The following is a 22,968-nucleotide window of genomic DNA, read 5'->3' as shown; positions in this document are numbered from 1 at the left end:
AAATATGCTGCCTGGGGCTGAGAACTGGGGATGGACCGTGAGCGTGGCACAGGGTGTCAGACAAGCATGACTGCATAGGGAGGCGAGCCACCCATGCGGATCTGTCTCACTTCTTGCTACTGCTTCTGGTAAGCGGCATGCATGGATGCAACCCCCCCATGCCGACACTTTAATAGAGCCGCAGCTTAAAATTATTTCTGAAGCGCCCCTCCCTCCGATTTGATTGCCAAATACCGAAGCCAGTGAGTGTCATTGTCACACGACTGTAGACGCTCCGGTATAGACAACCAGATAACTTCAGAACCACGAATAGGGGACCACTTTCGGCCAAAATGGCCGAAATACACGATGGCGTGAGTTACTTTCTCTTTGCGTAGGTGATTTGTCAGGCTTGGCTAACCTCAGGGACCCGTCTTCCAGTCTGTACCCTTCACAAGCACCACCTTGCTTGAACCAAAAACAAACAACCAACTAGAAGACACACCCCCTGAAAAGGTACTCTGGGACCAGTTCCCAGCCTCATACCGCGTCGACGACGACCTGCACGCACCACACAGCACTCCCCCCCTCGACCTCTTAACGCAGGAACTAGAACCGAAACGGCTGCACCGGCGAATGCGCTTCCTCTGGCTCGCCGGCCGCCCAGTCCCCCCACGCCCCCTGCATCACCAGCTCCTCCTCGGCCGCGAGATCTTCGTCAGCGAACGCATCGACCTCCACCTCGTCTGGGGCGGCGGGCGCATCTTCATCAAGCCCCTGCCGCGCTACCTGATGAACCCCGACTTCTGGCGCGGCCATCTCACCTGCCGATGCCACCACCACCCTTCAAGTCATGGGCCAGAAAAAACAACAGCCGTCAAACAAACGCAGGCCACACTGGAACACGAGCTGTCCGAAACGGGCGCGCTGTGCTCGCCGCAAGAGAGCAGCAGCAGCGGCAACGGCGACATGGGGCCGCTGTGCGACAAACGGCGGCTACGGCAGTGTGCGATGGGCTTCCTGCTGAGCTACGTGGCGCTGATCGCCCACGAGAGCGATTTCCGGATTGCGGCCGAGAAAGGGCTGATCCCGAGCCAGGTTACGTGGCCGTGCTGGAGGAAGTTCGTGCGCGAGGTGCTGCACAAGAGCCAGGAGAATATGTGGAGTGAGGTGGCGGAGCGGTTTATCTACGGGGAGTTGAGGTTGAATAGGCTGAACTTGATCGAGGTGGTGTTGAGGGGGCCCTTTTCGAGGGGGTACTTGGCGACGTGGACGAGTTTTGGGAGTTTCTACCGTTACAGCTCGGCGCTTATCATCGCCGGCACGGCATACATTCTTCTGATCCTGTCGGCAATGCAAGTCGGGCTGGGGACCACCAAGCTGGCCGAGGACGACACATTCCAGGCGGCCAGCTACGGTTTCGCCGTGTTCTCGATTCTCGGCCCGATGGGGGCTGTCCTAGCCTTCATGATCGTCTTTGCGATGACATTGATATATAACATGCTGCGAACTCGAAGGTTCGAGGCGAGACGAGCGAGAAGGCTCGGGAGGCAATGGGGTTCGAAGCACCAAGCGCAAGAGGATGGCCATGCTACGGTCAAGGCTAGCCGAGTCTAGGCCACCTTGGTTGACGATGTACTAGTTCATGTATTGGGAAGCGTTTCTTTTGGCCACGGCCTTCATTACTACGGCGTTCGGGTATAAGTACACAGCAACACAGGAATGAATATACAAACAAGATTATAACTTATCAAAAGCCACGGCCCATCAGGAGGTCGGTATTCCCTCATCGATATGACAGCGGATTAGCACTGGTAACCATCCGCAATAACTCGCCTTTTTCGTCACGGAAGTTTAGTCGCGTGATGCCGAGCACCGGTTTTCTGTACGAGGCACATGCCAAGTGTAAGGTTAGGAGGTACTCTGCGCCCCCTCCAATACCAAGGGGAACAATGTCGAGACTCTCTAAGTTGGGAGAGATCAGACGGTTACATTTGGATAATTAAATCAGAGCGTTATATAGAATGCCAAGCATACTGGAAAGAGGAGAAACAGGATGTGCCTTAACATCCCAAAGCTGCTTTGGCTTTACGGGACGTCGTTTGGTGGCGGCGGTCCATCGTGTAACCTCGGGTACCTTACCTCAGTTGGCGGTGCGCCGAGTCAACGGGCAGCTGGGCAAGCCACACCTTCGACCGGACATACTGGTTGCGCAACACCCGCATCTGTGTAACCCTGTCCGACCGTTCGTTGGCCTCCGCGGCCCCGGTAGCCTCAGCCTCGCGGCAATATTGCGGCGCCTGCAGCACATGGGACCCAGCACACCCTCTTTTAGTTTTTGGGCGCCTTCACTGGCATCCCAATGGAGTTGGCCTCTTGTTTGCGTCAGTCGCGTGCGGGATGGTATTTCTCACGGTTATTATCCTAACGTCTACCCCTTCAGAACCACTACTTTTCCTTGTTTAGTCCGGAGTTGCGCCATGATTTTCTTCGTCTTATTCCATGCCTTGATGTTCCTACTTCTCCCTCAGGTCCAAGGCCAAAACGCGAGCTTGCTATCCCCCAACGACACCACCTTCTCCGACCTTTTCTGGCAGCTCCATAACCTCGAGGGCCAGAGGCCAAAGGGTAATCCATACCTAGGCGGGCAGAACTTCTCCTGGTGCTGCCTTAAGGCCTTCGAGGACGCCCTTGGCGTCACCGACAACGGCACTGTCGTCATCCGGAACAGTTCGCGCTCTACCATTGGCGCCCGCAGCCTCGCCGACCTACAGAGCGCAGCGGCGCGCAGCGGCGCGCAGCCAGTTCCCCTGCGGCGCCAAGTACAACGGCGATGCCCAGGGTGCTCCGGTCGTGGCTATCGGGTACAGCTTCCTGGTTGAGCAGTGCCCCGGTTGGGAGCTCAGCAACCAGACCAACCTGAGCGCGTGGCTCCATTCGCTGTCCGGCTTCCTGCTGCCTGCCGTCATATTCTGCTTGTCCGTGCCGAGGCGACGGAAGCTCCATGTATTTAGGTATGTTAGAAGGGGGGGGGCGTCCATGGGAAGGAGAGAGTGGGGGAGCGAGGCTGGGTTTTCTGGGGAATTGGTGCTAACCAGCGTCAAGTTCGTTCTTCGTCGCCGACTTGGCTGGCGTCAAGAGTTATGTGCCGGCACTCTTGGGTGCACTCGCCGCGGGCTTGATCGTCCTTCTCGACACTACCATCTGGCTCAGCATGTGCTTTGCCTTCGCAGGGCCCATGATACTTAGCGGTCTCTACGAGGCCATGCTCGACAACAGAGTGCTCGACTTTCTCAGGGGGAAGATCCAGAACAAGAGGTTGACTCTGGACATGCGCTGCCGATGCCTCATGCTGGTCCTGATTGGAAACCTTGACCTAGCCCTCGAGCCGGATTTCATCTCTCACCAGAAGCGTAGGTCCACGGCCGAATCGCTGCCTTTGCCGGCGACCAGCCCGAACACGATGGTGAACCCAATTCCTGGGTTACGCGACGAGCCACCGGACACGCCAGCTGGTGCACTTGGGATTCTCACTCACAATGGTCAGCCGCTTATGGAAATACGACCGGATCTTCTCGCCCCTCGAACACCGACTTTAGGAGGAACCATGACACCATCCTCGGAAAATGATGCAGCCCACAGGGTAATGACGACGACAACAACAACGCTTGGGCCGCGGCAGCATCTCGCCCCCTGCAAATCGCATTCTCCGCGGCCGGGCACTACCACCAGTGAGGTGCCCACCATCCGCCGGCGACCAACCGCCCACATGGCCGCCTCCCCCTGGCGACACATGGAGGTTCTACTGTATGACCTCCGCCTCTACGACGACGAGGATGACACCCGCCAGGAGTCGCCGTGCCAGCACGCCCGCCGTGTATGCGGCGCGAGAGACTGCGACGACAGCTAACACGAAGGACCCCCGCGGCCATGGACGCTCGAAACCAAGGGCCACATCGCGCGGACCAAGACCCGACTACGAACCATGCTACAATGCCAGTACTCATTCGGCTCCGTAGTGGGAGCACCCGTGATCTTCTTCCTCGGGGGCTTCCTCTTCGCATTCCTCTCCAGCCTGGAGCACCTCGGCGACGAAGACATCGCCGAAGCCATCGCCTTCGGGTCCTGGTACATGATCATCCCGCACATCGCCATCGTCAGCAGCCTCCTCCTCGCAGGCAACAACCCCAGCATCCTGGAAGGCGTCTTCGCCACCGAGCGCGAGGACCACCACCCCGACCGTGACTCCACGGCCCTCCTCTTCGGCCTCCTCCGCTTCGAGCTCGTCTACCCCAGCTGCTACAAAGTCGCCTGGCAATGGCAGCGCGGGCACACCAAAAAGCAATGGATCAACCAACTCCTGCGCACCTACCACGGCGGGCAGCACATCGACAACAACCACGACGCCACCGACGCCGCCGACGACTTGGACGACCTCCACAGCAAAACCAACCTCTCCCCGCTGGACTGGTTCCTGGTCCTCTCGCTGACCTTGCTGCTGCTGGGGGTGCCCTTTGTGCTGGCCTTTCTGACCGCCTTCTTCACGCCCCAGACGGGGCTGTCGTGCCGCTCGCTGACCTTTACCGTGTATTTTTGCATGCAGGCGGCGCAGGTTGCGCTGTGGCTGTGGGCGTATGCGGGGGCGCCACCGGCGGTGGGGGCGTGGGTTGGGGTAGGTGGTGGTGGTGGTGATGGTGATGGTCATGGTGGTTGGTGGAGGGGGCTGGCGGCGTGGTTTTCATCCGCTGGATTTCTTTCGGAGGGGTGGTTGGCTTGATGCGAAGGGGTTTTATAACCCGACCTCGGCCAAATGGCTGCTCGCCGCGGACGCGCGGAGGAGAACGGCGTGGGAGGTGGTTCGGTCTGGCGAGTTGTGGTCGTTCCGCGCGGTGTGGTGCGGGATGTACTATTTCCTCGTCGTCGTATTCGGCCTCGGGGCTGTCTTTTCCAGCCTGGGCGGCACACTGATGCAGATCATGGGTAAATTTGTCTTCCCTTTTTCCCTTTGTTTCTTTGTACGGGTGGTCATTGACCTGCCTCTCAGGTGTGTACCGTACTGCCATGTGCTACATCAACGTCCAATATTGGCTGGCGCCAACGGACAGGAAGCCGATGGCAATCTTGTCGACCAACAGCGAGGAGATGATCAGGAATTCAATCGGTGAGTGAAGTACTTGTGCTTTCTACCCTCTTTTCGCTCAACCCATACAACTTGGGACCCGAGAGTCAGCATCAACCGGACAACGCAAAGTGAAGGGGCTAACAAAGGGTGCATGGCTAGTACACTGGGCGCCATGCGCAATTACAGCCATCGCTTTCATGACTTGCGTGAGCTTCATTGGGTGGTGGTACCAAAGGCGGACGAGAGACACTTTTACACAGCGTAAGCCCCTTCATTCTACGTCTATTGTCGGTCCCGGCAACCGTCACTATTAACGCTGCAACAGTAGTCCGCAAGATCGATAATCCCAAATTCGATCGCCCTGACACCCGGCGGGCAAGGCGTCACTTGGAAATGGCATATCGGACATAGATACAAGTGATGATGTTGATGTGATTAGGGAGGTAGTTGAACAAGGTGACATGGAACTGAACGAGGGACAACTAAGAATTGAAATGGATCGATTCAACTGATCTGGGTACAGCCAATTGAACTGTTGTTTTTGCTATGGGGGTTAGCCCGGGGCTTACTTCAACTTGACCTCGGCCAGGGAATTTAAGGGGACCTTGAGGTGCCAAGGTTCACAAAACATAGACGGCTAACAGGTTCCAAACCTGAAACCACACAGTTTTAAGTTCAGCAGAGCCTTTTACCTTCGACCTAATATTTGGCCACTACACACTTGTCGACAAGCCTTGGTTTGCCTTTGCCGTCCGTCATGGTTCATCTTTTTGGCCTTCCCGTCGAACTTCTCGACAAAATCGTGGCAAGCTTTTGTCTCCATTGTACCCCAATCGACCGGCGATGCTGCAACGGCACTAGCTGTTATTACTCCTTAGCACTTCATCCGGCTGACTGCAGGCGAATCTCACTCCTCGCATCGCTTTGTTTGACATGCCGAACATTTAACGATCTCGCCACACGGCACCTCTACCACTATGTTAATGGCCGACGATGGTGGCTTCTTGCCCGCACCCTCCTTGATCGCAACGACTTTGCGCGGGCCATCAAGAGTATGCACGTCGGCCCCTACCAAACCTTGGACGAAGACGACTGTCCTCCCCAGGTAGTCGATTATTACAAGAAATCCCTTCACAAGATTCAACTGGACGCCCTCCCAGAACACGCCCGTCATGAAGCCATGCCCCCCCTTAGCGATGTCCGCCTGGAGACGCAGATCGACAGGTGGGATAACAAACACATTCGCATTCTATCCAGCTTGTGCCCAAACCTGCAAGCCCTGACAGGCATCCTCCGTCATACGTGTTACAAGGCTTTCCAATTCTGCGGCCCCCGCTCCATGCCGCATCTGCGCCGCATAGCACTCAGCCACAACAACCGGGCACCTACTGGTAACAGGGAGGAGTTTACCGGGATAGGTGGAGTCATCAGTCTGGAACACTTAGCGGCCCTCTTCCACGCCGCACCCAACATCACCCATGCCATCTTCTACATGGCCACCGGCGTGTGCGGGATAGGGGACGGACAGGACAACGGACTGTACTACAACGGACCGGGCAACGGACAGGACAACGGACTGGACAACGGACTGGACAACGGACTGGACAACGGACTGGACAACGGACTGGACAACGGACTGGACAACGGACTGGACAACGGACTGGACAACGTGACCTTCCCCAACCTGACCAGCCTCGATTTCCACGGTAGCATCTTTGACGGTCTCACGCTGGACAAGATCTTGTCTATTTGTCCAAATTTGGAAACATTCCGGTATGAGATGATCGGCCACGAGGTGATCGCAATACCTCATTTTACCATCGAAAAAGCCCTGGACGCCTTTTTCACCCACTCACCCAAATTGAAATCGGTGTGTTTGGAGGTGGGCAATGATAATGTAAACGGGGGCTACTGGTGGCCTGCGGCCGAGGTTTGTGAGATGGGAAAAAGGCTGGAAGAGCGTGGAGTCCGGTTTGAGTTCAAGTCGCAAGACTGCCGACGTAAAACCAGCCCATGTGGTCTCTACCTAGAGAACATACCGTATCATGTAGAAAGGCCGCATCCATGAGCCTATTTTCTTTTATTGCTCTGCCCGCTCTTGAGTACAACGACGGATAGCAGGATCACAGTTGCTACAGGCTTTGCGTTGGATGCCTCGCTAGACACTCCATTGTCGTGACCCCATTCACCTTCCTAGCTATCACCATATCTGTTCCAATGCTTGGTGACCAAGAGGCCCGCGGTGATTCCCAGACAAGGCTCTAGGGATTCCCTCCATCCCTCGTCCAGTGTTCCGCAGTAGAGTGCCGGGATGGCCTGTCCTGAGGCTCTGGGGACTGCCTATCTGTCGCAACCCAATCTTAAATCACATTTCCTGACCCCCCTCTTGCTTGAGCCGCCCCCGTAAGCGGGCCATTCATCTCCCATAGTTTTACGTCTCAAAATACCCGCAAGTGGCTACCTGTTATCAGATTGGGCCAGGTCATGCAGTGATGTCTCAGCTGGTTGATGCTGGGGACCTATTGGGTCGGAATTTGGACCAGTTGTTGGGCTTATTTTGGCTGCATGCATTCAGCATCTCCTCCCTTGCTTCAAGAAACTCACCGCGGCCATCGCGCTACCGCCTTATTCTGTGAATATCACCGGAGCACATAACCGAGGTGGCCGACGGCGCACAAGGCTCTGTAAGATCTCTGTCTACCTCTTCTACTCGACTGTTCTTGTTGGCCCGCGCTGCCAGTGCTGGGTGGTATTTCCACCACTTGCTGAGACCCGGGATATTGAAGGTCCCAGTATGAGGATGACCCGGGCCAAGTACCCGCCAGTGAAGATGGAAGCCATCGTGATGCGAACCCAGGCCATCTTGAGTGCGCCAGGCAGAGATGATACTGCCCTAGTCTCCTGGGTAACGGGGATGTTTCTCGCCAATCCACCCCTTGGACCTCTCTACACTTTTTAACTCCAGCGACTTGGCTTTCGTTTATCAGCATCGTAATAACACATTGTGAGCGGTGGTAACCTCGTCTTCATCCTAGTAAGCCCTCTCTGGTGGCTGCAACATCCTACTTCCCCGTAATTGGTTGGGTAGCGGAACGATTGGCTGCCGGGGGTGTGCTTCATGCTTCCCTATGCATGGCTTCCAACGAGTCGGAGCCATTCAAGATATGCGAGCCGAAGCAATACACCCACTCAACCAGGCTGATGCGTTGGTGCGCTGGTGCGAGTGAACACAACGCAGAGCCTCTTACCCAGGCGCCATACCAAAGGTCCAGTACGAAGCATCAGACCAGGTTTATTCATCACATCTTCTGGAAATTGGACAGGGCCGGACAAGTTACCATTGGCGCCCGCTCCATGCCGAATTCATCTTCCCTGTGCGGCGGCCCTTGGATAAGTTCTCATTGTCCGTGATGCTGGGCCACAGCTGCAGATGGCTTCACTGCCCGGTAACGGAAAAGGTGTTCAGTGGTTGGGTCGACGTTGCTTATGTGCGCCAAAGCTCCGACGTGGCGTTCCCCCTTGTCACCTCGCATACAGCCCAACAAGGCTACCTACATTACGTACTATACTGACGAAACTGCGTGAGATACGCACGCCATCTCCTATCTCCGGGTTTCAGCAGCTGCTGGAAGAAACTCCGAAACCGCTCGTGGGGCTTTGTTTTGGTTACGGGCCCATTTCCTTCATTCAGAAAGCCTTTGGCGCGTGGTATCACCTAACAGCTTATCCTTTCCCGAATCAGAACTTCAGATTTTGTATGCTTGCAAACCAATGTCAAGTTCTCAAGCACAAACAGCGGTTCGTAGGGTAATTTCACGGCCCAAAGATACAGCCTACGAGAGAACACAGAATATTGAAACGTAATCTAAACCTCAATTACAATTATCAGGACCCAGGGAACCTGGAACGAAGCGAAGCTAATGAGAATATCATAACCACAACTAGACCCAATCAACCCTCCTGCCTCACATTTTCTCCTTCAAACTCATCCCACATCTTCAAACCTTGAGGGTGTTCTTTTCCCGCTTGAGCGGGGAGCTGCCCCTGAAGGATCCTCAAGCGAGGAATCCCGCAGCGAGCACGACTCCCACAGCACTGGCCACCAGACCTTTCCAGGACTGTCCCGTCATGCTGTTTGCACCGCCGTGACAAGAGGAGGGGGCGAGCCCTCCGCGCCGATAATCTGTGTCAAGACACCCCCATTAGTACCATGATACACGGCTTGTTGTCGGGCTCATCACGAAGAGAGTCAAGATATCGTTGGGGTAGGTCATGTGGGTAGCAAGTAAAGGGCAGCAACCTCACTTTATCAATGGTATGCACCGCGCCGTTGGTGAGGATGGCATCCCCGGCCAAGATGCGCGCGCCGCCCAGGGAGGCGGCGCCCTTGTCATTGACCGAGACCACAACCTCGCCGCCGCCGAGCGTGGGATAGACTTGGCGGTCCTCGAGCAGCGGGGTGTAGGCAAAGTAGTCGACCAGGACGTGCTGTCGGACGATGGCGGCGAGCTGATCGCGGGTGTAGGTCTTGCCCTTGAAGGCGTTGTCGTCGGGGGCGAGGATCGTGATGGGGCCGCGCCGTGTGTCCAGCTCGGCTAGGAGGCCCGTCTGGTTGAGTGCGTCGAAGAAGGTGTTGATGCCGAGGAAGGGGAGTGTCTTGGAGGCGGTTTGGGGCAGTGTCGGGAGTCTGTTTTGTTTGGGTTAATGAATGCTACCGCTGGCAGGGAACGGTAGAATTGGGAAGGGCAGGGTTTGGGGGAGATGGGGAAAAGCTGGACCAACCCATTGGTGGGACGGATGACGCCCCTGTCAAAGGGAATGTCATCGCCCGTAACTCGGATAGTTTCTCCCAGACCGGAGAACACGACGGGTAATTCTGAAGAAACCGCGCGTTTCTCGACGAGGCTTTGGTTGACTCCCGGTCCCAAGTTGACAAACTCCGGGTCGTCTAGCAAGGTAACGAAGGCGGATCCAGGAGGAACCAGCTCGTCCCTGTTTCTGACGAGCCTCGTGCCGTTGCCTGCTGGCGGCGACCTCTTAGGGGGCTGTCGGGGCCGTGGGGCAGAGCGGTTAACGTTAGTGAAGCGGGCCCTGATCTTTTTTGAGGTCTTCAGCTGTAGCGCGGCGGGTGACAGTCCCATTGTTGGCCACTAGAGCGGCGTCCGTGGGAGCGTATACGATAAGGTCCGAGGCCGCCTCAACAGAGGGGTCCCCTCGGATCAGGGCTGCATATTCGGAGAACCCGTTGTTCTCGAGGACGCTAATGAGAGACTGTCCGCTGGCCAAGGCGGCAAAGGCGGCGGCGAAACCTATGAGGTGTTGTTTGAGCATGGCTGCAGGGTAAAGAGTGCAAATGTACAACAACCAAAGCAAAAGTATTAAGGCTGAGGGCAAGGTGAAAAAGCAAAGGATGGGTAGTGGGGAAAGGGCGGAGAACGGTTCCTGGGCGAGAGCGTTACGAGACCTTTATCCACGACTCTCTACAAGAGAAGTCAGGCCAGCGAGTCTGAGAAGGCTCCCAGAGTCACAGTCTCGACCCAATATTTCTTGCCTCGGGCAGTCGGCATCTCGCACAGCAGCCCAACGAGGCTCTATACGTGGTTGTGGATGCGAAGCATCCAGTAGGAATATTCCAACAGCAAATGTGATGGTCTTCCAGTGCCGCAGCTGAAGGCAGGCATCGATGTTGAGCCGCCTCAAGCGCCTTCCCGCATAAGTGATGACCATGAGTTATGAAGTTTGTATGGCTAGATGACTTTTGTCGAGCATGGTGAAATTTCACAGGGAAATGATCTTCTGTGGGCACTCTGAACTGCGTCGGCAATTCAACGCCATGGCTGCTCCAATCATAGCACCATTTGCACCAGTTTCGTACGACATCGGGCATGTTGGGGCCGTTCAGCTGGACGCAATGCAATGTGTGTGGGTAGGTCACAATATTGGGAGCTTTGCAGTCGGCTTTCTTGGCGGCATTAATGTAACCATATCAGTAAATGCGGTCAGGTCATGAACTTACACAACAAGATGCGTGGCATCAAACGCCTGTGTCTAGTCGTCGTCTGGCTGCCGTTGATCCCCAGCTCACTCGCAAAGAGTCCGACGGGATCTCCACCACCGCATGTGATCAGCGACAGACTTGAAAGGATTGGTTTGTGTGAAGCCCGAGGCTGTCGATGCGGCTCTCAATTTGTCATGGCTCCTTGGTCCTTGTAGCTTTTCTCGAGGCCCCATCTCTCATCTATCTCCCCTCTGCAGAAAGCTCTTAAGCTCTCCTTCTATAGCCCCAAACACTGTACCTAAGCTCGCCCATCCCCTTGGAATCCCAACGTCAGGTACGCTCACGGGTTAGCCCACGCACGCCGTCAACTACTAACCGTGCAGAGTAGAAGGTACAGGGAGAGCGCTGACAAACTCGGGAACATGGCCGACGTCTATACTCCACCGCCGGACTCTTCCTATCTCCTAGTTACCCCCTTTTCGATGCCCAGCAACATAGGAGATAGATGGGCCGTGTCATTTACGGGTAACAACTCCACCCTTGTGGCTGCAGCGCTCTCCATCGTGGTTACCGTGTCCTTCCTCTGTCTTTGGAACTTTATCTCGTTCATCGCCGTGCTCGCGGTTCCAAAGCCCACACGCCACAAATACGTCGCCGCCGTCGTTATCTGGAACTCCAACGATCCCTGGTTCGCCTTCAAGGAGCTGCTGCTCTACACGTATCGCCAGGCTCAACGAAACACGGAGAAAAAACAGTGGAAGCATACTTGGTACGGGCTCGTCTTCTGTCTCTTAGCTCTGGCTGTATTCGGGACAAGCATCGCCATGGGTATCATCGCCCCGTCGCTGGTGCAGATAGGCAATGTGGCCCCCGTGCGGCCGAGCGCCGTCTTTTATCCCACCACGCCAACATCCGACGCTGATCTTCTGCGCGATTTTGGGCTACGTGCACCCTCAGTCATGCGCTCTCTGGGGAGCGTGGAGGCTGCCGCCGTCACATTGCGACAGAAGGTCGCGGTCAAGGCGAACGAGGACTTCGACACCCCGGCAAGTAGCGAGCGCAACGTTGGGGTCGACTATGGATACTCGCTCTCTGGGGTGGACCTGGGTATCTCCGGGGGTTCAAACCTCGGTCTGGTGGTGAAAGGTCACTGCATGACCGAATACGGCTGGAGCAGAGACCCCCCTGAGGACGAGGACAGCACAAACGCATACGACGAATATCGTCTCTGGAACGACCCCAGTCCAGATGCGGCTCAGTTCGTCTACCTCAATGACTTTGACACCCAAATGGCTCAGATCAGTTGGCAGCGGGCGATTTCATGTTGTATGCCGTCGTAATACAGTCTGCCTGGCGCTCCAGCATCACCACCGGCGGCGACCCCTGGTATGTCAACCCCGTGTTCTCTACCCCCTGCTTCCTCCAGCAGCTTACAATGCTCTTTCCGACATGCTGCAAACAGAAAGGGTGCCGTCAGCTAACTATTCCGTATAGGTATACCACAGAACTCCGGGAGACGCCGGACGACGCCACCCGATTCAACGCCGCGTTCCGGATGAAACGCTGGCGGCCGGTTCTCTCTTGCCGCGAAAAGAACAGTTGGACCTACGCCGGCCAAACAGTCGCCTCCGTCGTCGACCTGAAAGCCATCCCCGGGATCAAAATCCCGCGTGTTCTACTCGAGATCCTCGAGACAACCCTCAGCGGCGGCCCCATGGTGGTCCGGCTCGGCAATGCGAGCGGCGACTCGGCGCTCAGGTCGCGCTCAACGAGCCCCAACGGCGTCATCGACGCAGGTTCGTCCAGCATGTTCACCGACATGGAGCGGCTCATCCTAGCCAGCTACGCGGCGACCAGAAACATCTTCACAGACGCCGTCATGTTCGGGCAGCCCGACAACTACGGCAACGTCGCCGAGGGGCCCGACGGACAGCCCAGAGAAGGCGCGGGCAACTATGTAATCCAGAGCCCGGACATCCAGACATTTTCATTAACCGGCATCGTCGTCCTCTTGGTCATCTTAGCCACGCTGATCCTGCTCAACTGCGTGACGTCCTTGTTGATCCACTTCAACCACCAGCCCAGCGTCGCCAACAACGCCAAAGGAGACAATACTAATAACAGTGTCACGGAGAACACTAACCCGGCCGCCGAAAACATCGCCATATCTGAGGACAAGACCGGCAACCCCCCCGACATAACCGAGACGGGGACTTCCTCCGCATCCCCAGAAAACAAGAACCGCACGCACAACAACAAATGGACCCGGTTCCACGTCCTAGCCGCCACCCAGCTCTTCCGCTGCGTGTACGAACAGGATCCCGAACAGGGCACCAAGCGGGAGCCACGCGAGGAGTGGAGCTGTGACAGCTCCGCCATGACGCACTACGGTACGGACGAGGAGTCATTCGTCATCGAAACTTGCGACAAGCCCAAGTGCATGGGACACATTCGCAAGGAGATTGAGGGGTCGGACAAGACCGGCCAAGGTTCGGGCCATGAAGACTCGGCAGTGGGACGGGGTGGAGGGGAAAGTTGAAGTTGGTGGTGACCTTTGTTGTTGTTCTTTCTCAAACCCCTTTTCTTCTTTCCCTAGGCCAAAATAGAACGCTACCTAAGAAAATAAAGGGGAATTTGTTGCGTGCAAAGGGTAGGCCGAGCTGCTTTTTGCTTCTCAGCCGTTAATGATCAGGATAGCTTATTATGTTAGCCAGCCCGCATAAGTATATGTTATGTCAACCACCCCCACGGCCTTAGCTCCGCCCGCCCTCGGCCAAATGATAAATCTCGTGTCACGCCTATGCAGTTTGAGTGCCCCGTCAACAGCCACCCCCGCAGTGGTTCTTAGCTCCGTCCGCTCTCGGCCACTATTCGTGCTAGACGACGCGATTTCAATGGCAGTTTGCCGCCAAGAGCGCTAAAATTCGTCATATCCTCGCGTAATGTCGCCAGAACACGATGCCGCCGATCATCAACAAAGGCTTGTCTATAAAGTTACCATTGCCACTGAACTCTCCTGTCAAGTTTGCCAACTGTCACTTCCGCACAAATTCCATTCGGATATATCTCACATCCCACCACCGAGCAATATTGTTACCATACTGTCACCGCCAAACCTTTCCCTCCGAACCCTCCCGACTTAAAACAACCAAACTACAACTCGAACAACACCACCACGAACCAACCACCCAACCTCAAAATGGCCCGCGCCCTCCGCCTCACCACCCTCCCCACCCGCCACCTAACAACAACCAACCTCACCACCCGCCCCTCCCTCCTCACCACCACCACCACCCCCCAGTACACCCGCCTCTTCAGCACCACCCGCCCCCGCCCCAACGACACCCTCCCCGTGCGCGTCTCCGGCACTGGCACCGGCACCGTGCAACACCTCTCCGTCCCGGGCAAAGCCTACACCTTCACCGCCGATACCTACCCGCTGCTCGGGGGCGGCGATTCCGCGCCCTCCCCCGTCGTCTACTCCCTCGCCAGCCTGAGCTCCTGCAACCAGGTGACGGGCCACGTGGTGGCGCGGGACCATGGGATCGCGCTGGGGAAGTGGGCGGTCGAGGTGGAGGCGGATTTGCCGACGGCGGTGTTGGTGAAGGGGGCGGCGGAGGGGAATCCGAATTGGGAGGGGGTAAGGTTGAAGGTGAGGGTGCAGACGGATGCGGAGGGGGAGCGGTGGGAGAGGTTTGTGAGTGAGGTGGAGAGGCGGTGTCCGATTACGAGGCTGTTTCGGTTGAGTGGGGTGAAGTGGGAGAGTGAGTGGGTGAATGAGAAGCTGTGATGGGATGGGGAAGGGGATAGGGGGAAAGGGATAGTGGTTGGGATGCTGGGGTTGGGATGGAATGCTTCTAGGTTTAAGCTGAGCCAATCTGGCCAGGAGGAGATCAGCCAATATGAAAAGCACAGGTCATAATTGGCTGCCAAAACACTCTCAATGCCTATTACGATGGTCTCTCCCTAATAAAAGAGCATTTCATCCCCCTCCAATACAGCCCATATGGTTCCCAGGAAGAGTACCGCAAGACTGAGAAGGGCATCGTGGACACCCAGCTCAGTCTCTGAGCAAGCCTGAGGGCGACAGCCGTTATCTTCACATCACCAAAGCATGGTCACCTTCACCAACACCGCCGCAACCTTGAGGTCAAGGGCTAAAACGCTACTGTGGAATCAAGCCTTTGGGTGAGTTGGCGGTATTTGGTAAGAGTCGAGAGGTAAGAGATGTTTGTTCTCGCTGTGGTTGTTTCGATTTGGGTACCTCTGCGTTTTCTTCTTTTTTCCCATTCACTTTCTCGGTTCCAGTTTTTTTTTCTTCATTCTCCCTTTCGCTTATCCATCTTTTTTTTCTCGTTTCCCACTTCCTGTTCATCCTGCGGGCTCTCATGAATATTCCCTCGGCACCCCTTTCTCCAAATTCCTCCATCAACGTTAAAGGCGCCAAGCTCGCAGTTTGAGCTTAATGGTAAGACGGGGTGTATCAGCGCCGTCTTGGCCTCCAAATCCGTCTTGATCTGCAGTTTTCTGGGGTTTGTTCGTCCGTTCACGACCGTCCACCAAAAATTAGTGTCGAGATGTGATTCCACCCACTCAGCTAAAGACGGCCGACACCCTCAAATACCACTCCGCCACGCCATCCCCCGAACCGCTTCCTCGCCCTCTCCAACCTCCCAAAGCCAACCTAACTTACCAAACCACCGGCCTAGCACACCCAAACCCAAAGCACCCTTCCCAACCCTTACCCGCAACCTCTGAAAACCCAACCCAGCCCAATCCAACTCAACCCCCAACACTCGCCCTCACCCACAACACCCAAACCAAACCAAACCAAAACCAAAAAGCCCCCTAAATGACGCGCCTCCTCCGCTACAACCTCGCCCCCACCCTCAACGGCATCATCGCCTCCCTCCCGCACCACACCACCCCCTGGATCGTCCCCGACCCCACCATCGACTTTGCCGCCCTCTACGCCGAATTCGACACCTTTGTCATGGGCCGCAAGACCTACGAGACCTTCCTTGCGATGCCGGCTGGGGAGAATCCGCTGAAGGGGAGGTCGAGGGAGAGCGTGGTTGTTTTTACGCGGGATGAGGGGAAACGGGGGGAGTGGGGGGGGGAGGTGACTGTTGTTGGTGATGGTGGTGGTGTTGGGGGGGAGGGGGTGGTGGAGGTTGTGAGGGGGTTGAAGGAGAGGGAGGGCGGGAAAGATATTTGGTTGATGGGTGGGGGGGAGCTCGCGGGTTTGTTGATGCGGGCGGGGCTGGTGGATGTGGTGGAGGCGGCGGTTATGCCGGTGGTGGTGGCGAAGGGGGTCAAGATGTTTGGGGAGGGGGGCGGAGAGGGGGATAAGGGGGAGGACGGATGGAAGTTGGTGCTGGAGAAGGCTGAGGCGTTGAAGTCGGGTATTTTGATGACACGGTATCGGGTGGTTTATGATTAGGAGCATAATATCGTACTAACAATGAGTATCCAAAACGCCTTGGCTTGGTCTATTCTAAGATCTAAATGACACGCAATGCCCCGCTCCCCATACCGTGCCGCCTTATACCCGGTCCATCTCAAAGCCGGCCGAGTCGCTCTCGGTCTGCGGCTGCTTCTCAGCTTCGGTGGCGGCTCCGGCGGGGACAAAGGAGTGCGACATCTGGGGGAAGAAAATGCCCGGCGCAAACACGGCCAGCAACATGCACGCAATCAGCACCATGAAGGATTCCAGCACGATGAACGACGGCTCGTCCTGCATGATGTGGTTGCCCCAGCCGCCGGCCATCTCGGCAATACGGTAGATGCAACGGATCAACAGCGTGGCGTAGGCGATGGCGATAGCCCACACGAACATGCGGAACTTCTTGGTCACCCACAGCGCGGCGCCTTCCTGGTACTCGGGCGCCACGTTCCCGCTCTTGAAGTACCGGCCGACCCGGAACAGGTAGTCGCCAGCCACGGCACCAAAGGTAGCGAGGACAAGCACCTGCAGGACAATACCCGCCATAATAGTGCGGTTGCCATGCTGCAGAAGCTTGTAGCTGTCCCTTCCCGCGGATGCCGCAATGCCGCCACCGATGGCTTGGATCACCAGGCAGGAGATGTCGGCGGGAACGAAGAACAGGGGGTACACGCGCGGGGCGACGCGGCTGAAGGACCGGTTGAGCGCGACAACAGCGTGTTTCAGGGTGAGATACAGTCCGACGCAGACGAGGGTGGGGCCGAGGATAATGGCGACAATTTGCAGCTTGAAGGCGCCACCATTCCAGGGGTTGGTAGCGAGGAGGACACGGCCGATGTAGCCTGCGGCGGTCAGAACGGAGACCGATCAAGAGAGAAAGGGTTTTAGTGGGCGCTTACCGGCAAACTCGAGGATGCATCCTGCTCCCACAGCAATAGAAAATCCCCATGTCCGTTTCCACACTCCAATGGAGATAGTGATCAAGGCAGCCAGGCCATATCCGATGGCGAGGAAGATGTTGACACCCTCGTTGGGAAAATAGCCGAGAGTGGTGGCCTGGACAGGGCAGTATGGGCCCGGTTCCGTGCACACCTCGTAGCTGGGGCGGTACCCGGCGGGAAGGTCGTGTTTTGACATGGTGTCTATGATTCGAGGTCAAGAGGACTCGGCCGGCCGTCGGGCGTGGCTCGTGGGCCGTGGACGACTCGTCGTCTTAGTGTTCGTTGAAACTCGGACTAGTTGGAGTTGGAGTTGGTGTGGGGATGGCTTCGATGGATGGTGAGTCAAAACGCCCCGCGATCCGCTTCTGGAACAAATGTCTGGGGAACAAATCACAAATCTGGAGACAGAGGATAGGAATGAGAGATCCAACGAAAGACTGAGTTAGTGGAACTGATACTGGGATGCCCCGAGACACAAATACAAAAGATTTGAAGGCATCTGACGACGAAAAGGGGAGAGGAAAAGAAAAAGCGACGATAATGCCATCTTTGACTGGAACGAGGTTGACAGGTCGACTCGGATGGATCGGGCTGTGCAAAGAACTCAAATTATTCAGCGTTGCAATCCGTTACCGGTAGGAACTTTTGATGCGAAAGCGAAGACAAAGTCTCAGCCATTGAGAGTGCCACCTGGGTCGGATCCCCTTATCTCCGGGGTTGCCCAGGCTCGCCAGGCTAAGAGACGACAGTTGGGGTGATTGATCCAGGCGCTCGGATTTTGTGCGAATGCGATTGCAAGCACGGTGGGGTGCGCCAAACAGGGCTGTAAGCGATGCTGTATGATTCGCTAAATCTTTTGGCTGGCGCCGAGTACGATTGGGGCAACCCTCGGGGTGTCAATTTCGTTGCCAAGCCAGCATTTTCGCACCAAAAACCCCACAAACAACGGCTTCCAGAGAGTTTCCAGAAACTCCCACCCGAGACATCGAGCAGTCAACGGCAGTGGCACCGAAACCCGACAGCCGCCACCATCCAATGCCGGAGCGCCAAACGCTGGATACTTGGATCACTCAGACGATCATCGACGTGGAACGAATCCTCGCCCAAATTGGATAATCGACTCGGGGTTAGTCGCACGATCGAAAGAACGGTGAACCAGCTTTTGGCAAATCGAGGCATCGAGAAACGCACATGGCGACCACGAACCCGGTTTGGTGATCAGATGCAAGACAGTTACAGCATGATATGCAAGGGTTTGCCGATCTTTTGATTGTCCAACCATCATCCCCGTTGCCTGCCAGATCACAGATTGCCGAGTCACCCTCCCGCCGACCGGCCACCCGCCACCCGCGTTTCCCGCTTTCTGTCCATCAGACGAACCGAAACTGGCCTACATCTGAAGTGGCGCTCCCGAAACCGACCTGGGAACCACGCCGACTGGGTAGAACCTGAAACCCGACCACCTGCAACCCCGTACTGTGTATGTACCGTATTTTATCTGATGTATGTACATGTACGTGCATCCTGCCTATCCCAAGCCACTCTCTCCACAGGTCAGCATCGGTGCTCTCACAGATGTGTCTCTCCCGAAAACCTGGGGGATGTCTGTGCGAGTATGCCGATTTGTGGGCCAGTCAGTCCGCAGCGGCCCTCCCCTGAGACCTAGCCACCATGCCTTTCCCAGGCCACACTGTTTCTGCATGAACTGCCGCACTCCTCGTGGTTGTAGCACACCTAATCCGTACTGCCATTGGTCCGACATTGCAGAGATGGCGGACCAAGGATATTCTCGTCCAAGGCTAACCGCGTGGCAGTCCACACCACACCCACCTGTGCCTTGCTTGGGCAGCAATCGTCCATCACGGCTGCATCCACGCTCCGGCCTGTCACTAGCTCCAGCTTGACGCCGGAGATTTCCAGCCAATCACCTGGGTCCAAGTCTTGAAGCCGGGAGCCGATCCCCCATCCCATCATGTCGGACCTCGTGCCGCCATCCGACTCACCGGTCTCGGCTTCTTCCGTCCAGCAGGCTACCACACCCCCCACATCTCTCGAGGAAACCCCAAAACCTTCCCTACAGCAACCCCCGGGGTACACCAGTATTGGCCGTCGGGCGCATAAGAAGAGCCGCACGGGCTGCTCAACGTGCAAATCCAGAAAGATAAAGGTGTGCCTCAACTTACATTTGTTGTATTTCACCACCCCCTTGCTCCCATAACTGACCCCCGTACCTAGTGTGACGAGAGGCACCCGGCATGTCTCAACTGTATATCCCATGGCGTAGAATGCCCCTTTCTCAAACCGGGCACCGGCAATAACGCCCCCGCCCGGGCCTCCAAACCTAAACCTGACTCCCCCCCTGTCCCGTCCGCTAGCACCTCAACGTCCCGCCCAAATCCGGCCATGAGTCTCCCAGAGGGTGGGGAACTACCGCTTCTCGAGCTTGAACTGCTCCATAATTTCACCACCAAGACATACACGACCCTCACTGCCGATCCCAGCGTGTGGGAGTTTTGGCGCGACGACGTCGTCCAGCTGGGCTTGACCTGCGACTACATCATGCGCGCCGTTTTGGCCGTCAGCGCTCTGCACCTGGCTTACCACCGGCCAGACCGCCGCGATTTCTACGTTGAGGCGGGGATCCTTCTGCACCAAAAGGCCGCCCGCTCGGCGATGCGCGTCATGGCGGCGGGGGACAAGATCGACAAAGACCGGGCCGCCAGCCTTTTCCTGTTCAGCATGCTGACCATGTTCTTCGGTATGTCCCATCCCCCTCACGCCCAACACAACCTATCACCCAACTAACCACGCACCACCCCCAGCCCTCGCCTCCCCGCGCCGCTCCAACCCCGATGGCACCTTTTTCATCGGCGAGTCGGGCTTCCCCGACTGGGCCTTCCTCCTCTCCGGCGGCAAGTCCATCATGGACGTGCTCGGCGAAGCCGGCCTCGAAACCGTCGCCAAGCCCTTTCTCGTCTACGGCCGCCGCCGTTGGCACGCCCAGCGCGCGCTGCTCGAGGCGGCCACCACCGGAACCACAACCACACCCACCGCCACCGCCTCCCCCGCCGACCCACCCCCCCCACCACCCACACTCCCCTCCTCCATCCTCATCCCCTTACGCACCCGCATCCAAACCACCATCACCGACCCGGCACTCCTCAAAACCTACACCCACGCCCTCGACGAGCTCGAAGGGGCGCTGGTCGTGCGCCACGACCCATCCGCCCCCCGCGACGTGCTCGACGCCATGGTGTGGCTGTGGGTCATGTCGGACGAGTTCGTGCCGCTGCTGCGCGTGCCGACGCAGGAGGCCGTGGCCATCTTTGCGCATTTTTGTGTCTTGTTGAAGTATTATGAGAGTCATTGGTGGTTGCAGGGGTGGGGGGAGCATATTATGATGCGGGCGAGGGAGATTTTGGATGGGGAGCATAGGGGGTGGATTGAGTGGCCGTTGAGGGAGATGGGGTGGATGGAGGGGGTGGAGGGGTGAGGGTGTGTGTGAGGGAGGGAGAGTGGGTGTGTGGGTTGTGTGTTGTGTGTTTGGGTCTTGGGTTTGGGGATATACCACGGCGGAGAATGTAAATATTTGGAAACAAATAGGATGGGAGGAGGACAAAGGGTCTTGAAGTATACTACCAATTTACCAGAGGCAATCTAATCTGGCCGTCGGGCAACGGAATAGGCACATGCTCTCGGCCAAGCCTCAACCCGAGATTTGTGTCGGTGTAAGTCCACAATTGTCAGCCTCCGTCCCGGAATTCCATCCACTCATCCAAACCGTCGGTATCCTTTTTGTCTACTAAAGGCTAGGTAATCCCATTCCACCCCACAAATCAATTATCACGACCTACTGCACAACAGCGCCTTGCGGAAATTCAACTTGTCCCTAGATAACCATACTAGAAGCCTCCTTTAACGCGATGGCGAAGCCGTCTTTGCAACCTACCCTTGTGGGTGGGTTCTTGTTGGCTCGCCACGGGGGCGCTTCACCGGCGCAGGAGGTGATATCACCGCGATGAGGGAGAAGTATTACAATTGGAAGAACTCGGAAGTCAACACCATATCTTGCTTGAGAAATGGGAGGAGGAACTATCGCATCCACAAGGAATGACCACGCAAGAGACGGGCTGCTGCTCTATTGCAGCAGAATGCCGTTCTCGAGCCAGCTGTACTGGGGATGCCGTAGCACGTTTCACCCAGCTCGCTGGCGGCCTCGTGGCCGGCCCGCTCTTTGACCGCTACGGCGCGTGGGTCATCCGACCCGGTGCCGTACTCTACGTCTTAGCCCATCCACTACCTGAAAAATTCTGCCGCTGAGAAAGAAGCCGCCAATGCCGCGAAGATAAGTAGGTAGTGTTGTTTTCAATTTGTAGATGCACTGAAACTTGGCCGAGTTCTCGCTGCTGTTCAACGCTTGGCCTTGCTTCTTTTCGATTTGTCACTGCCTCACGAGAGGAGTTAAGGTTTATGATGGGCGCTGGGGGATGGTAGGAGTGAATCGGAACTGGAAGGACTTCAAGCTGGGAATTGATGGCTGGCCGTACTTGTTTTTGGATTTTCCATTGTCTGGGGATTTATCACAATTGTCATCGATGTTGCATATTGGCCTTGTCGCTGTCTATAACATTTCGGCGGTGCCGTTGGAAATACTTAGGACGGAAGCTTGGAGGCAACCCCGTTAAGGAAAGATCTAGCGGCAGCCGGAGGTCACCGGAAATACGTATTGTATCTACTAATCAGTGTGCATACATATAGGTACATAGCGTCGTTTTCTTCCCATCTCCAACATGATTCTCGTCCCTTCTTTCTGCGCCCCAGATTCTAACTCGAAACATTCGTATACCGTGGTCTTCCTATTTCTGTTGAGTCCAATCCTGCATGACGTTGTGCTTGGGAATTCCTCTTGCTTCTCCTAATTCCCAGGGCAGTTTACTGCCACTGCAGCAGGTGATATGTTCCGGGATTTGGTCCACCTGCAGCTACCGTTATTCCAACGTGGCTAGAAACAGACACCTCGCTTTACCCATATTGCAGGAACCCTAGACCATTCCCTGGCCTATTATCACACATCCAAGAGAGTAAGGTTTGTTTCAAGAGGTACTTGTACTGCTGTGTGTACAATACACCGTGTGCCAACCCCCTATCCATCGCCCGTCACCAAACGTCGCCAAATCCAAGATACACCAATCCCCACCAGGCTGATATTAACCATTACTTGTTGTACATACAGCCGCCCCACGTAATGCACGGCCTGCCGTGCGTCTCGAAAGCTGAACCCAACGCTGCAGTGACCTGCTCTATCCGACCATCAAACGTAAAATCAAGACATACCCGATGCCAGCGTGTCCCATCCCCGCCCTACATTTTCCATCCTTTCCTCGGAGTTCTCTATCTTTCCAATCCATGCTGTCCAAAGAGAATATCAAAAACGGCCAATGGGCCCCGTCCCAAACGCCGTACCAGTCTATACCCACACGCC

At 56.3% G+C, this 22,968-nt stretch overlaps 8 protein-coding genes across 8 annotated transcripts; 6 read left to right on the top strand and 2 right to left on the bottom strand.

Moving 5' to 3' along the window:
- The first annotated feature begins 149 nt into the window (after nucleotides 1–149).
- F5144DRAFT_500355 (uncharacterized protein) lies at nucleotides 150–1,719 on the top strand. Its single transcript, XM_066786369.1, has 2 exons — nucleotides 150–353; nucleotides 421–1,719. The coding sequence occupies exons 1-2, from the start codon at nucleotides 333–335 to the stop codon at nucleotides 1,594–1,596; spliced, it is 1,197 nt and encodes a 398-aa protein (XP_066647611.1). The 5' UTR covers nucleotides 150–332; the 3' UTR covers nucleotides 1,597–1,719.
- A 740-nt stretch (nucleotides 1,720–2,459) lies between these two features.
- On the top strand, nucleotides 2,460–6,774 carry F5144DRAFT_634496 (uncharacterized protein; the record flags this gene model as incomplete). Its single annotated transcript, XM_066792584.1, has 9 exons — nucleotides 2,460–2,709; nucleotides 2,771–2,993; nucleotides 3,085–3,854; nucleotides 3,897–4,667; nucleotides 4,699–4,882; nucleotides 5,024–5,140; nucleotides 5,963–6,325; nucleotides 6,359–6,607; nucleotides 6,669–6,774. 9 exons carry the CDS (start codon nucleotides 2,460–2,462, stop codon nucleotides 6,772–6,774), a joined length of 3,033 nt encoding a protein of 1,010 aa, XP_066647610.1.
- A 2,515-nt stretch (nucleotides 6,775–9,289) lies between these two features.
- Nucleotides 9,290–10,432, bottom strand: F5144DRAFT_481254 (FAS1 domain-containing protein; the record flags this gene model as incomplete). The annotated part of the gene is made up of 3 exons (XM_066785275.1): nucleotides 9,290–9,788; nucleotides 9,884–10,209; nucleotides 10,235–10,432. The coding sequence occupies 3 exons, from the start codon at nucleotides 10,430–10,432 to the stop codon at nucleotides 9,290–9,292; spliced, it is 1,023 nt and encodes a 340-aa protein (XP_066647609.1).
- A 663-nt stretch (nucleotides 10,433–11,095) lies between these two features.
- Nucleotides 11,096–13,638, top strand: F5144DRAFT_634473 (uncharacterized protein; the record flags this gene model as incomplete). Its single annotated transcript, XM_066792583.1, has 3 exons — nucleotides 11,096–12,425; nucleotides 12,462–12,485; nucleotides 12,605–13,638. Exons 1-3 carry the CDS (start codon nucleotides 11,522–11,524, stop codon nucleotides 13,636–13,638), a joined length of 1,962 nt encoding a protein of 653 aa, XP_066647608.1. The 5' UTR covers nucleotides 11,096–11,521.
- Nucleotides 13,639–14,298: 660 nt separating this feature from the next.
- F5144DRAFT_588061 (OsmC/Ohr family) lies at nucleotides 14,299–14,889 on the top strand (the record flags this gene model as incomplete). The annotated part of the gene is made up of 1 exon (XM_066789889.1): nucleotides 14,299–14,889. One exon carries the CDS (start codon nucleotides 14,299–14,301, stop codon nucleotides 14,887–14,889), a length of 591 nt encoding a protein of 196 aa, XP_066647607.1.
- A 1,062-nt stretch (nucleotides 14,890–15,951) lies between these two features.
- On the top strand, nucleotides 15,952–16,542 carry F5144DRAFT_596892 (dihydrofolate reductase-like domain-containing protein; the record flags this gene model as incomplete). Its single annotated transcript, XM_066790839.1, has 1 exon — nucleotides 15,952–16,542. One exon carries the CDS (start codon nucleotides 15,952–15,954, stop codon nucleotides 16,540–16,542), a length of 591 nt encoding a protein of 196 aa, XP_066647606.1.
- Nucleotides 16,443–17,779, bottom strand: F5144DRAFT_2828 (RTA1 like protein-domain-containing protein). The gene is made up of 2 exons (XM_066783728.1): nucleotides 17,445–17,779; nucleotides 16,443–17,387 (listed from the first exon to the last, which is right to left on the bottom strand). The coding sequence occupies exons 1-2, from the start codon at nucleotides 17,680–17,682 to the stop codon at nucleotides 16,645–16,647; spliced, it is 981 nt and encodes a 326-aa protein (XP_066647605.1). The 5' UTR covers nucleotides 17,683–17,779; the 3' UTR covers nucleotides 16,443–16,644.
- A 1,879-nt stretch (nucleotides 17,780–19,658) lies between these two features.
- F5144DRAFT_2811 (uncharacterized protein) lies at nucleotides 19,659–21,219 on the top strand. The gene is made up of 2 exons (XM_066783710.1): nucleotides 19,659–20,244; nucleotides 20,309–21,219. The coding sequence occupies exons 1-2, from the start codon at nucleotides 19,890–19,892 to the stop codon at nucleotides 20,977–20,979; spliced, it is 1,026 nt and encodes a 341-aa protein (XP_066647604.1). The 5' UTR covers nucleotides 19,659–19,889; the 3' UTR covers nucleotides 20,980–21,219.
- The last annotated feature ends 1,749 nt before the right edge of the window (nucleotides 21,220–22,968 follow it).

Source organism: Chaetomium tenue, assembly GCF_020726465.1.
Source record: "Chaetomium tenue strain MPI-SDFR-AT-0079 chromosome Unknown F5144scaffold_1, whole genome shotgun sequence".
In the NCBI taxonomy this organism is placed as follows: domain Eukaryota; kingdom Fungi; phylum Ascomycota; class Sordariomycetes; order Sordariales; family Chaetomiaceae; genus Chaetomium; species Chaetomium tenue.
The sequence above is the reverse complement of the archived record's forward strand: the minus strand, read 5'-3'. Positions and strand labels throughout refer to the sequence as shown.

What these genes read in the sequence shown, in the direction of transcription:
- F5144DRAFT_500355 (XM_066786369.1), top strand. Translation starts at nt 333, where the DNA reads ATGGCCGAAATACACGATGGC. An exon ending in TGGCCGAAATACACGATGGC is followed by an intron (nt 354 to 420) that starts GTGAGTTACTTT and finishes CCCGTCTTCCAG; the next exon opens with TCTGTACCCTTCACAAGCAC.
- F5144DRAFT_2828 (XM_066783728.1), bottom strand. Translation starts at nt 17,682, where the DNA reads ATGTCAAAACACGACCTTCCCGCCGGGTACCGCCCCAGCTACGAGGTG. An exon ending in ATGCATCCTCGAGTTTGCCG is followed by an intron (nt 17,388 to 17,444) that starts GTAAGCGCCCAC and finishes TGACCGCCGCAG; the next exon opens with GCTACATCGGCCGTGTCCTC.
- F5144DRAFT_2811 (XM_066783710.1), top strand. Translation starts at nt 19,890, where the DNA reads ATGAGTCTCCCAGAGGGTGGGGAACTACCGCTTCTCGAGCTTGAACTG. An exon ending in CATGCTGACCATGTTCTTCG is followed by an intron (nt 20,245 to 20,308) that starts GTATGTCCCATC and finishes CACCACCCCCAG; the next exon opens with CCCTCGCCTCCCCGCGCCGC.